The sequence below is a fragment of the Ischnura elegans genome, chromosome 2 (genome assembly GCF_921293095.1).
Source record: "Ischnura elegans chromosome 2, ioIscEleg1.1, whole genome shotgun sequence".
Lineage (NCBI taxonomy): Eukaryota > Metazoa > Arthropoda > Insecta > Odonata > Coenagrionidae > Ischnura > Ischnura elegans.
Genome location: NC_060247.1, coordinates 105,466,704 through 105,481,379, shown reverse-complemented (window position 1 = coordinate 105,481,379; position 14,676 = coordinate 105,466,704). Strand labels below are relative to the sequence as shown.

The window sequence follows — 14,676 nt, the reverse complement described above, 5'->3', positions numbered from 1 at the left end:
TTATGAAAATTTGAGGCATGATAATAGGTATCCTTATATGCCATTGTACCCTAACCTTTCCATGCCTGTCACTAAAATATCTTATTTACCCATAAAGTAATTGGCTTTCTTCATTTATTTTATCGTCTGCATTTGATGTAGGTCCATCAGATATCCATCACTCGGTTGATGCACAGCAGCACCGGCGCCATCCCAGACAGAGGCAATTCCTTCACCACCTGCATCATCACCCAGTTCCTCCTTCACAGCCCCCTGTTGCCATCCAACAGCGACCACCCATTGCGCCATTGAATTCAAATAACCACCAAATGTTGTTGGGTCACATGTCCCGACAAAGGAGGGACGGAGGTACGGGGCGTGGTGTGGGTCGAATGGTTCGCTCAGCTGTCGAGAGTGGCGCAGATGGGGCTGGAGAGAGGAGGGTGGGGGATGCTGTGGTGTCTGCACCTGCTCCCCCTATGGAATCTCGAGGAGTGGTGACCATTCCTTCCACCAACTCTTCCTCTGCAACTCCCAATGGGGTAGCCCCCTCTGACAAATCTGGACACTGCACTCCCCCCATGACCTGTCCGCCTCCCACCATTCTCAACAAGGCTGGAGGAAGCGGTGGGGCAGAGTTGGTGTCCGGAGATTCTGCCGCCCTCCCGATGGGGCAGCAGCAGAGGGGTAACTTGGCAAACACAAAAGAGAAAACTCCCATGTGCCTGATAAACGAACTGGCTCGTCTGAACAAGGTGTGCAGAATGGATAGTACTGGTCCATAGTCATAAAAATTGTTTTGGTTGCTCGTTTGTGGTATAATTAAAATATTTTTGGTGTGTAGAATCTCCTTGCCCCCTCTTGTCTGTGCTTATTATGACCATGCTGTGGGCTGTGGCTATTAACACGTTGACCGCCATGATGTTTTTAGTAGATATGTCCTCTGACGCCATTAGTGTTTTTCATTCCGTTAACTATTCCCGGATCATAAAACATTAAATGTGATTTTGTACTTAACTTTAAAAGAAATATTTATATTCTGACGCCACAACGATCATGGCCCATACGTTAGCAAGAGATTCTGGTCACTCCGGCATCAGAAATCCACTTGAAACAGTCGCTCGGAGGCCAGTCAGTATGACTGGCGTGGCGTGACAGGAGCCACTCGACTCTGGTCATTATGACCGGCATGGCGGTCAACGTGTTAAGCGGGAATTATATGATCATTTTTCTGTCCCTCTAGAGTGATAGCTCTTGTAATCATTCCAATGATGGGAGAAAAGTGACCACTTCACACGATCACATTCCGCCGTAGCTTCTGGTATAGGAATCTTATTTCTTTTCCCATCACCGGCACCATATTTCTGCCAATCATAACTCACAGCCACTAGCAGCCGTTGTGTCATGTTTGTGGATGTTGTAAATATAGAAAGCTATTGATGGCAAGTATTTCCACATGATGAGGTGTGCAATTCACCAAAATCAGATAATTTTGCAAACATTTTTTGGACATCTTCAAAAGGACTGCTGTCAATAGTTAGCCAAATTATTGCATAGAAATTCCGTCATTATCATGCACTGCAGCAATGATGGGGTTTCCTGTCCACGTTAACATTATTTGATCTTCCATCTTTCCAAAATAACACAGCCATTGGCCAATTGGAGTAGATACAGCCATTCTGAAAAATAAATTGCCAATGTGGCAGGAATGGTTGAAAATGTAATGTTAATGTTTGTGGCGAAAGGATAGCTTTAGCAAATAATATTGTGGTTGTTAAAACCTTTAAGTTGTGGCTTTTAATAGGGTCAACACATGTGTAAAAATTCATTTTATGATTTTAGTTGAATTCTCTACAGTAAGTACTGTGGTAAAAGATGGGGAGAAGACATAATTGTATGGAAAGCTTAGTTTAATCTTCTGAAATATTCTATTGATTAGTTTTTCACTCTTTAATGGAGTGTTTATTTTTTCTATGGGGGACATGATGCATTAGGTATTCTCTGATGTATTCACTCTTAATTTCCTTCCTTGCACTCAATTAGATTGATGGTATTGTGATGCAGAGATGATGTTGAAAAAAAGTTTTAATGAATGGACAACATTATTTCAAAAGACTGCATTGTTGATCCTGCTATTACTGCATTTTTTAGTGGGTATAGTGGAAGCCCAATTTAGCGAGTATGGGATATTAGGAGAATCGCATTTTAGCGAGTGTTAGTCTTTTTACTGCCAAACGGCCTAAGTTTTACATGTACAATAAATCGGATTTAGCGAGGTTATAAAGTTCCTTCCACAGTGTACACTGAGTGTTACGACATATTTCTTGAGGGCGATACACTGCTAAGCAAGCATTAAATATTATGATTTGCATCTGTTTATTAAACTAATACAAGATGTGTGTTAGATCTACAACACCTAAAGCCCATTACGTCCAAGCATTTATGTGATTAACGGCCCTGAGGATGCTCAGCGCGCTCCTTAAATGTTCTTCTTTTGTTAGGCCCTGCTATCAGTGGAAGGGGAATGGGAGGAAGATGACAGTGGGAGAGGGAGTTAGTTCATATGAGTCCTCGCTAATCCATTGCCATGGGGAGCTTTTATCGTAGGTATGTAAATCGCCCAAAGTTTTTTTTTTCGGAGGAACTGAAGATTTTGTACAATAAGTAAAACATTTATATCATTGTAGTCGCTCTCCAGAAAACCCTCAGACTACAGTCCGACAGGCAAGAGTTGTCTGGTGACAGCCAAAAAGGAGGGGTGGAGAACCCTCTGCCGGCACGGATTGCAGCCAATCACGGCCCCCAAAATCCACCTCACACCCTTGCCTAGTCATACATCGTTTTTACATGCATATGAAGCAAAGAAAAAAAGCCTGAAAAACCAAAACAAACCCTTTCTTTGAATCACCAAAACAAAGGATTGTTCCTTGGGTCCTTAAAGGCCGTCGTCCCTGCTGGCTCCTTTCTTCACGGAAGCATTTTACTTGCATGTAACATGGGCGTTTCCCTTTCTTACCTGGCAACCTTACCCCTACCCCGAACTTGGATGCACCCAATCACATGACAATGGAGAGCTGGGGTGTGGGTAAGGGGTGGAGTTTACTCGCTTGGAGGGGCAGAGTGTACTCTAGTCTCAGGTGCGTATTAGTGTCAGATCATTTGCGCGAGTGCATTATGTCCGGGAAACGGAAATATTTGGGCCTTAATACCAAAATTAAAGTTATAGACGAGTGCAAAAGTAGCTGGGCTTTAAAGATTGATATCGGAAGGCGGATTGGTGTCTCGTCATTTACCTTATTCACAGTATTAAAGAACAAAGATAAATTTGGGCAGCAGTGGCCAAACTAGGAACACCTAGCAGCCAAAAATGTTTGCGGCAAGGGGAACATCCACAGATGGAATCTGCACTATTCAAGTGGTTTTGTCAACTAAGGTCTAGAGGACTGCCCCTAAACGGTGTGATGTTAAAGACGAAAGCTGACTACATAATGGGGAGAAATATCTTCGACCACCAAATCATGCCATATTTCAGTGAACCTTTCTGCCAATTTTCCAAACTGACTGACGTACTGGTTAAACATTAGAAAACTCGACAAAACTGATATTGTCGGCATGATGTAATCGCAAAATTATCCAAAAACTTCCACCGCATACCAAACATATTGATTCAGGTTAGTCACTCTGTTTTTGCAACTTTCTTCGGCGATCAAAAAATACAAAAAGAGGAATAAAATCACCGAAACTGGTGGTGGTATCTTTCTTTTAATCTGTTGATACTCAACTAGATTGTACCTGATAATGACTCTCTACCAGTTTAACTTCGTTACATACCACAGAAACAAAAGAAAAACTGTAAATACGAACGATTGTGAGACTTCGGTGGGTTTATTCAACACCTTCGGATACAATGAGCGCTCGGTTTAGCGATTAATTGAGGAGGGATTATGAGCACTCGTTAAACCAGGCTTCTACTGTACAATGTATGATTTTTATGTTGTTGTAATCAAGCTGTATGAATGTTATAACAGGTTTTTATTTTATTCCATTGGTTTGATCATAGATCCAACATCAGTACCGACTTACGAACGAAACGGGGCCAGCACACAAGAAAAAATTCACTGTCATGTTGCAACTGGGTGGCGAGGAGTATGAGGCTGAGGGTCACAGCATCAAGAAGGCACAACATGCTGCTGCGGCTCTTGCTCTTAATTCGACAACTCATCGCCACCCTCCTCCAAGGTCTAACACTGCCCAGCGCACAGGAGCTCCTCGTCTTGGAAAGAGTAAGCTCATAAACTGTTTCTTAGAAGTTGGTAGAAAAGAAAAACAGAAAAATGTATGAAAGTTATCTAACATACCAAATGAAAGTACACCCATGCCTCGCCTAGTGCAATTTCGATATAGATCTGTGTCACCTAGGCCCTTTTGTTGCTCATCCAAATGACCAGCAAATACTACTTTGAATACCACTTTATTGGTCGCGAAGTTTGTGAATGATAAATCATAGCTGGCTTTAATTTGAAGTTCCCTGAGGCATTAGCACCAAGCAGCCACATGAAACGGTCTTTAAATGCCTTGAAACCTGACCTAGGGTTTTCTTCCCTGAAAATGAAAGAATGAGATGACATTCTCTTCTAAAACAATCCCGTCTCGTAAACATCAAAAACTAGTTCAGGGGGAAAGGAGCCAGTCTCAATCACTGCTTGGAGTTCATCCGGATACGTTGCAGCAACTGTGCTATCGGCACTAGCAAGTTCGCTTAATATTGCAGCACTGAGAATAACTGCTCGCCACTTAAAATTCTGGAACCCACCAGAGCTTCCACTGAATGTCTTGGTGCAATCACCACCCTCGTGTTCTTTTACAGATTCAAATAAAGTCACAGCCTTTTACAAATAATTGCCTGTGACAGAGGAATATCATTTGGCCATTTATGATCAATCCCAGTATTGAGAAGTCTTTCTGTTTTTTCGAGCAATGGATTTCACTTGTGTGCTGATCGCTTGGCTGAAGTTGATGTGGCTGATGTCGCTGACGTTTTAACTTTATTCTGAATAATAGTGCGCAGTATTGACATTTTGAGCTTAAACTTGCACGCCATATCACTTTGGTGCTCTCCATTTTTGAAGCAATTGATCACTTCCAATATTTCTTTTAGCCTAATGCTTTTTCTTGATAACTTCGACTTTGTCTTTCGATACGAATTCCTATATACTGCCATTGTTCACTTGGTTTTTACACCGTTTGGCTCTATTAAAATCGCCTACTTCTGAAAAACTTCCACTCTGTATGCCTGAGGCAGTTAATTCCTCTGCAGCATGGGTGGGACTAACTACAATGCTACGGAGGGGCCTGGCACACAGAGGGCCTAAAACGGCTGGGAGGGGATGATGGGTGAAGTCCTTGTGTTAGAGACACTCTTTCAGACCCTTTTACATGTTGGTGCTATTCATACGTATCTCTGCCCCTGCTCCATTTCTCCCCCGAGATCCGAGAGACCGTATTGGCTTTGGGGTGGACCCTTACTGTGGAAGTCAATTAGCCGGATAACCCATGATGGCTATATGAACATAACATCATTCACAAAAGACTAGCAATCAAGAGCAATGGAGAAAAAAACTGTTTTGCTTTTAAAAAAATCATTTCCTCCAGTTTCAAACTCAATTAATAATATACAGTGGAACCTCGTTAAAGCGAGTACGGGCTATAGCGACACCCCCGCTATTACGAGAGATAGCCGATGCACCGTCGATTGACCCTATAATAAGCCTGTTAAAAAATTCGTTTTTACGAGACCCTTTCAGTGTTGGCTCTCGCCATAGCGAGGGATTTCACCGCCGGAAGACTTTCATCAAGACTCCTTAACCTCTGTAATTGCTAGCGATCTGTTAGAAATGAAGTTAATGGAGTGCTCAGTCTCAAATTTATGTGGTAAACTGTCGTTCGATAAATATAATGACGACAAAACAATGCTTTGTATGATTTTTATTCAGTGCGGTGCTTATAAATTGTTTGAATAGTTGGTCGTTATTTGAGTAAGGAAATTTAGTGATGCAAAAAAACATCGCCTTTCTTCTGGATTTATGCTTACGTTTATCGGATAGATGTTTCTCTGTCGCCGCACCACTCCTGTTCCTGTATATCTGTTCGCAACAGGTATATTGGCTATTATTTGCTCCACCTCCGGTAAAGCGACAATTCGCTATAGCGAGTGTTTATTAGTGCACCGTGGGGTGTCGTTATATCGAGGTTTCACTGTAATTCAGTTAAGGAGGTGACTTAAATTACTTTGGTAGGTGGGCTATCCGGACGGCATGACGAGCAATGTTTTTGCACATTGGGCAGCAATGATTTTCGACTATATAAACAAAGAAGAAGATTTGAGGCAAGTAATATTATTAAACTGCAAAATGAGGTTAATTTTGTGTGTACTTTTGGCAAGTTCATGTTATAACAAGAGAGTGTTAAGGTTATTTGATTATCCCAGGATGTTTACCTGAAGAATGATTTTGCGCTGTATTGAAATTATGCTAATCGAAATTGTGCTAAGCGAGGCATGGGTGTACCCTAAAATGATTCAAAAATAAGAAAGGGAAGGTTACCCAGTAACTCTTTGTCATGTATATTTTGAGTTCATTATTATATTTATAGTACGCATCATGACATATCTTAATAACGAATATTGAATATGAATTGTAATCATTGTTTTATGTAGAGCCATTTTACTTGTTTGCTAATAGTTATATTCAGTATTAATCGTCGGTCGTAGCCATATGAAAAACAATATGTAGAATTATATGCAGAAAATTCTGCACGTGCGCACTTAAGCTTTGAGAAGGGAGGCGACCGCCCCCACAGCCACCCCCCTGGATCCGCCCATGACCACCACAGAAGGCCCTTAAACATTCGAATAAAATTTAACGAAGGGGCAAACATTGCTGCTCCTTTTCATCCATCACCTTTTAGGCTTTAGGACTCTTAATCACCGTGAATTCAATTATAGAATCTTTAGCAATTGTCCTGTGAACATTTCATCAGACATGTCAAATGATAAGACCTTTGAAATATTCTGGGAGGAAGGGAAAAATAATTAGTAGTCTGCTGTAGGCATTTGAGATTCCCCATTATTGTCGATAAATATTCCCATTTTTGCATTTTTGAGGCAGTCATTATGTATAAGCCCATGACAAATTTAAGTCATATCTTAATTAATTTGATTGCATTGTCAAGAGAGACTTTTGAATGCCTGTGGTGTACATATTTAATGAATGAAATCATGCCTATTATAAATATTATAATAATAAAGGACTTAGGTGGGGAATAGAGACAGGTTTTTTCTTTCTAGAATAAATGAGTAATAAGAAACAATTGACATTAATATAAGTAGGTCACTTCAGTGCAGAATTACCATTTTAATGGTTGTACAAACATAGTGAGTTCGACTCGCGAGGAAACTACCATTTATGGAACAGCATGTGAAATGATAAAGTAACAGCAATAATATACCTACCGGCCCTTTTCAAATTTGCCCATTCGATTAGAAAGAATTAGCAATAAAGGTTCAATAATTCATTCATTCACATTTTTTTCTTCGTTGGAACGAATACTGCATTCATACCTGGAATAAAGTCACAGTATTTCAAATTTTTTGTACCACCTAGCATGCAATTTCTCATGCTAATGCTGGGGACTGCTCGCATTTAAAATTAGATGGTATTTTGAATTAATAGTGTTAGAATTAATGAGATTTTTCTGTATTTGAAATATCCCCATGCTCTGGTGAAATCTTCCAGGGTTTTCCACTAAGTGGGTTGCTTGTGGGCCGACGTTTCAATGGCTGCCTCTGCCATCAAAATGTTGGCCTACAAGCAACTCACCTGGTGGAAAATCGAAGAAGATTTCACCAGTATCATATGCCGGGAAAGAATAAAATCATCCTTGTGCTCTATCCAGCTTTTTAAAATTGTCCTTTCATTTGACTTTGAATACTTTTTGAAAAGTTAATTTAAATTCCTGAACTTCCATGATTGCATTTAATCAAATCCTGGAGAAAGTGAAAAGCATATCTTGAACATGGAATACTCTTAGATTATTTGGAGGGAATCAATGAATGACATAGTGATTCAATTTTTTGCTAGGGGTAATTGTACTTATTTATTATAACATTTATGCTATAATATAGTGATTATTCTGATGCCTCATCTAGGTAACATTACTCCAACAGTGGAACTAAATGCTCTTGCAATGAAGAGGGGTGAACCTGCCGTTTACACGTTCCTGGAGCCTCCTCATGTACCGCCACACTGCCCCATGCATCACCACCCCCCTCCTCATCACCCACACCCTCCACACCCACCCCACCCGCCACATCCACCACACCCACCGCACCCTCCCCTTCATCATCCGCACCCTGGCCCAATGCCTCCTCCACATGTATCTCAGTACATGCCACCTCAAGGATTGAACTACCGTGGGATATACAGCCAGGTTAGTGATTATTTTGCTTTCTTATATGATAAAAATAGTAATAAAGCTTTTATTAATGTAGTTATGTTTTTTTCTGGGATGTTGGTTTGTTACATAAATCATTTATGTCTCATAATATTATTTTATTATGTTGTAATTATTGTCCTGTGTCAGAGCCACCTCGGAACAACATCACAGTACAAAGCAGTTTTGCAATGGTTGCAGTGAGAATAGAGAATTTTACAAAAATATCTCAAAACCTGAACCACAAATACTTCATTGAAACCTCAAAAACAAGAAGCAGGAAATCACGAAAGATAGAAGTTGCTGTTTATGAATATATATACTTTTCTCTCTTCCTCTATCCAATTTTTTCCATACACTATTATATCTGAGAAATATCTTTACAAGCATTGGGACCAGTACCATCGCCTACACTTTCCCATTCACATACAGGCACAGGTACTTTTGGAAGGAAATATCATTTAGGCTGAAAATTTTTATCCATGTGGCAATAACCTGGTTGTATTTGGATGGAATGACTCCTCTTCTTATGTTTAAAATTACCTCTGATGTTTTGACTTTGGAAAAGATTCAATAAATCTCCAATTTTATTTCATGTGACTTATCATGAAAATGTATTTTTTCAAACCCATTTGCATCCATCTTTCATACAAAAATGGTTATGTAAGAGAGAGATGTTATTTCAACTGCATCAGTGCTAGTTGCATTATTGATGGAAGAGGGAAGTTTTTTTTTGCTTAAAATGAGTCAGTTGAATTCTGTATTTACATTTATTCAGGATTCTGAAATTCATTTTGCTCCTGTTAGGCTGTCAGAGGAGGAAATACCATATTAGTACGAATCTAAAGGGAACAAGATCGTTAAATGATCCCCTGATCCCCTTCATTTTGGAACTCCACTAGGGTTAAAATTTTACTTTGAAAAATAATAACCGTATATCTCCTAATATAGTCTCCTTTGGTTTCCAAAAATCTCCAGAAGACAATTAATAGGTGGCTTATACCATGGCTTTAACTATTAAAGGAGGCCATGCCAACATTGGAGCGCAAGTTTTTGAATGACTAATTAGGCAACCTGGACATCACAGTTAAGTTAAAATTACGGCATGGTAGACAATTATTTGCTGGTCTGTCGTTATCAGTTTTGTTGAGATGTTTTTATTGGTTATTAGAAATTAGATTCTCTTTCTGAATCTATGACTGCTACCAAAACTCTTCTTTGTTTTAAAACTAAAACAATGAACAAAATAATTTAAATTATGATTCTGCTAATGTAAATGTCAGTTTATCATTGAAAAGCCACCTGGTGGCACACATGAGCATCCATAATTTACATTTTCCAACCCACAATTGAAACTTAGAATTTTGCATCTGATTGTAAGACTACAGGAGGTGGGGTGGAAAAAAAACCTGGTTTTTAGATTCGTGCAAATATGATAAATGTGCTTATCATGAATATGCATTATCCTTAAATACATGCAATCCTTTTACCGTATGTGTGTGTTAGATGCATACCACCTCAGGAGAGCAGTATCTTATGCAATTTTCTGTGGTAGCTGGTTGTTGCTCTATATAAGATTAGAATTTAAAGCCTGACTGAATTAAATTTAAAATTAAGAGTTAACTTAAAAGATTCACAGCTTTTTTTGGGCGTGGCCCATTGGAAAAACTTAGTTCTTACTTTTGGTTATGAGCTTGTCACCTTTCAAATAGTTTCCAGTATTCATCTAGGTAGGTTAATTGCAACGTTAGAGAGGCCTTTCTCAGGTGCTCTGGAATATTTTGCCAATGCAATTCTCATCCTACCGGCCACTTGCGGACATTTGAAATTGTGAAATTGAGGTGAACATGATCCCCAGTCTAACCTTTGTCGTGGCCCATTATTGCCTAACTTCTGTTATCGTATGTGAATCTGTACGACAAATGGCTAGGGTCTTGCCCAGGAGAATATGTTGTCAGTAAATTAAATATCAAATTAAAAAATAACTTAATGGGCATAAAATAAATAAGAATATCATATTTCTTTCAATGGCTATTTACACAAGTGGGGAAGTTGAAGTTGAGGCTTTCAGCCCCAGGCAATCTAGTAGCCATTTTCTGGTGGACCAGCATTTGATGCATGTGAAAAGCGTTTGTCACTCCTTTTCAAAAGTTCATACTTTTATTATTGAACAATTATACATTATTTTGCTGAGAACCAGGATTAGGCTAGAAAATTTGGTGGAAATGCAAAAATTAACCCTCAATGTGCTAGGAATAAGTGAAATGAAGTGACTGTAAGAGAGAGACTTCTGGAGTGAAAGCTATAGGATTATACTCACAGGATTTGATGCAGCATAATGCTTAGCAAGAACTCCGGAATGCATGTGAAAAGCTTCCTGCAGTGCAATGAAAGAATAATTATGGTAAAGGTAGTGATTGAACTGGTTGGCATTGTAGTGGTACCAGTTTACGTGCTTCAGACAGATCACAAGGATGAAAAAGTTGAAGAGGTCTACGAAGGTTATGCAAGTTATAAAACAGGTAAGAGGTGTAGAAAATCTTACTATTTAAATTGATTGGAATGCTGTTGTCATTGAAGGTCAAGACATAATAATTAATCGAAAATATGGATTAGGAAATGGAAATGAAACAGAAGAAAGGCTTCTGGAATTGTGCACAAAGCACAATATTGTGGTTGCCAACACACTGAATCTCATGTGAAAAAGATAGTCTTCGGAAGTGCCAAGAGACAAAAGAAGATTTCAACTAGACTACATTTTAAAGAAACTAAGGCTTAGGAACCAGTTAAAGGACTGTCAAAAGATACCTGGCAGTGGTGTAGCCAGGAATTTTGTTCGGGGGGGGGGGTCCAAAACCAGGTGGGGAAATATTTGAAAAACAGGTTACTAAGTAATGGGTTTTTAACTAATTTTAACACTTTTTATTAACGAAAAAACTTCATTTGTTAATGAAAGATTTTATAAATTCATGCTTTTTCAATATTTTGTTTTCTTTTTATGAAGGAAAATATTTGCGTTTCTATATTTCGGGGGTGTCTGGACCTGCCCTGGCTACACCACTGATACCTGGGGGCAGATTTCAACAGTGATCATAATCTTGTGGTGATGAAATGCCGTAAAAAACTCAATAAATTAAATACATAAATCACTGAAACGTAGGGTAAGTTGAGAAACTAAAGAAAGGTGCCACATCATCATCTTGCATTTCAAGAAGCGGCGGAGAGAAAAAAAATTGAGAAATTTGGAGAATCAATTGGAAAAATCACTGCTCTTTCATCACTTCGCACTGGCAGTCATTCGTTTTGTTCTCAGAGTGGGCTGTAAATAACAATAAAAAAGAGTATTGTTACTTCATTCATGTTACAACATCTCAAAATTGCATTTGTATTCCGTGCTATCCTTTTAGTATGCAGATGAATGTTGCAGAAGAAAATTGTGCTTTCCATAGAGTTGAAAATAAGGATTTAAAAAAGGAGAGACTATGAATTAATTAGCCGAAGAATGTGATGTGAGATTGCCAACACAATGGGATAATATGAAGAAAAAATGTAAGCTAATGAAATTTTCTTTGACATTGGCTTGAGAATTTAAGAACATTGGACTAAAAGTCATAGTAAAATTTTCAGGATTTAAATTCTGCCATGCTGCTTGCTTCTATCAAATACAGTCAATCAGTATACCCATTTTGGGACCTTTTGGTGAGCATCTGACAAAAAATGTTTCACTATTTTTCAGGGATAGAAGGTAAAATACTTGAAGGGGGGTATATGGTAAGCCTCCTCTGGATAGTTGACAGATGTGAGCAAGGACACGGAATTCATCAAATAGCAATTGAAAGAGAATTGGTGGCAATTTTTCAGCTGTTGATGCTCTTTGGTGTGCTGATGAAGTTCACAGAATATATAATGTATGGAGACTTGACCCATGACTATTTTTCACGCTGATGAAATGGTTACCCATTGGAAATTCCATCTGACAAGAACTTGAGCATTCAGGAAAAAATACTCCTGGAGGTAAATCATTGAAAGAGAGGATAAAAGTGCTGTGCAGTGTAAATGCGGCTGGAGACAAATTATACCATTGACAGGCAAATCTAAGAACTTTGAATCCCTCTGCTTCATGAAAATTATGGAAATCTGAAGGGTGTGTGGTGGATGATATCAAATTCACAGATTGGTTTTAGAAAAAGGTTATGCCGTAGGTGCTTTGTCTTCTGGCAAACTTAGGATTTCCATCTGAAGCCATCAAGCTGTTGGATAATTATTCTCCAACCCATCCAATTGAAGTGAAAAAACATGATGTTTTCGTTTTGATTTTATAGCACTCGCCTATAAATGGATCAGTATTTAATGTTCCATTGATAAATAGACACAAAATTCCCAATGGAAAAAATTATTCTGATTATATCTTTTCCTTTCCAGGAATTATTATTTCCTGGAAATAACATATTAGGTTGGTAGTTTGGTGGCCAATATTGAATTGAAGGGGGAACTTAGCATGAGTGAATCAACACATTGTTAGCATTAAAGACTTGGCCTAGAATGAAAATATGATTCTGGTTTTTTAATTATTGTATGTTTTTTAATTTTACTTCTCTATTATATTCATTCTTCTGTTAAGTACTCATCAAATACAGTCATTCTTGATGGAAGAGTGTCATAATACTGCACTTGTAGGGATACTATCAAGGTTATCTGATAGTTTTCTATGGCAGAGCATGAATACTATTTATTCTTGGTGCAGTTTCCATAGATGTATATATTTATCAAAGCTTTTATGTTCTGTAGTTCGTATGGTAGAACACCGAATCAAAAGCATTTAGCTGAAATTCCTGCAGAGATTCATGCAACCGTGCGTATATTGTTTTCATCCTTGTTTGTGTCAAAAATGCAATCATAGAAAAGCCAATGAAAATAAAGGTGCTGCTTCTATGGTGTGAAGATACATGAAAAGCAAAAACCTAGAGAAACAGCAAAATGGATGTTATCTTTATCTTATCACAATGATTTGTCGAGATAACAACACCTCTTTGCTGAAAATTCTCTTTTAAATTTCAATGTTACACAGATTTGGTGTTGAAAATAGCTGAAACCTAAATTTCCATTTTTGCTATGTACTAATGTGTTGGCATTACTCATGTGTTATTTAAAAAATATCGCTTTTAATGCAAGTGAAATTTAATGTTACTCCTCTGACTTAAATTAATTGCCAAAAGGAAATCTCCCTCTTGACTGCCTTCGTGCATTTGGCAGTAATGAAAGTCATGGCCTCGTATGGCCCAAGAATCTGGTAAGTCGTGCAGTTATTCTACCAGTGTTGGAAATTTTTGTACCATTTCATATTCTAAGGAGGGTAAAATACAGTCACTTAGTATTAGTAGGATTTAAATTGCTCTTTATAGGACTACCTTGCTATTTTGTGATTTCCCTCTCCAGATTTGGAGATGGCTATAGTTTGTATAGATCTTGTGCAATGTAGTATGATTTTTATTCTTGTTTTTGGCAACCACGAATGTGCATGCCTATGCATTCTGTCATTTTATTTTTGAATTGTGGACTGCACTGCATGCCGTAGGTGAGCAATCGCAGCAGGCCAGAAGAAGGACTGCTTGGTTATGGACGTCTCCAGCAGCCTTTCCCATGCCGTGGTGCAGGGCGTGGGGACAAGATGCGTGTAAATGGGGCAGTCACTCACCAGGATGATGTCATGGGGCCACCCCACCAACATTCCTGCCCGCCCTCAAACCTCCCGTTCCCCCCACGTGTTCCCTCTCACCCCCATGCGGAAGGGTTCCACAGGCATGTAGGAGGGGGAACCTTGCGTCATGGGGACACAACCTCTTCACATATTCCACGGGTAATGATCTATTTATAAGCTTTAATTAGGTGGTTGGCAAATTTTCCTGGTACGTTTTACTGTAGGAATCGTGGATAACCTCCCCTCATCAGTTACATGGGGTGTGTGTAATCTTTATGGAATCAAGTCGTGACTAGTACAAAAAAAATTGATCGTACTAAAAGAGCTAAAGTTGAACTGGCCAAAATTTTATCTGGTCTTTGGTTCTCATTTCTTGTGGTGGAGACTTTAACATTTTCCTGATTTTTCTTTCTCACATTAAAGTCTTTCAAAACTCCTGATTTTTAATGTAATTTTTTGAAATTCAATTATGCTAGGTGGTAAACTTACCTATCATTGGTGTATTACAT

At 38.8% G+C, this 14,676-nt stretch overlaps 1 protein-coding gene across 7 annotated transcripts in view; it reads left to right on the top strand.

Annotated features, from left to right (window-relative positions):
• LOC124154305 (double-stranded RNA-binding protein Staufen homolog 2) overlaps nucleotides 1-14,676 on the top strand; it is a 60,407-nt gene that overhangs the window by 20,891 nt on the left and 24,840 nt on the right. For 5 of the 7 annotated variants that reach the window (XM_046527946.1, XM_046527945.1, XM_046527944.1 and 2 more), the window contains 4 exons: nucleotides 142-734; nucleotides 4,040-4,262; nucleotides 8,186-8,466; nucleotides 14,045-14,326. In XM_046527946.1, coding sequence (XP_046383902.1) covers nucleotides 142-734; nucleotides 4,040-4,262; nucleotides 8,186-8,466; nucleotides 14,045-14,326 — 1,379 coding nt within the window. The remainder of the gene's footprint in view (nucleotides 1-141; nucleotides 735-4,039; nucleotides 4,263-8,185; nucleotides 8,467-14,044; nucleotides 14,327-14,676) is intronic. The other 2 variants (XM_046527947.1, XM_046527949.1) reach the window with 2 other exon arrangements.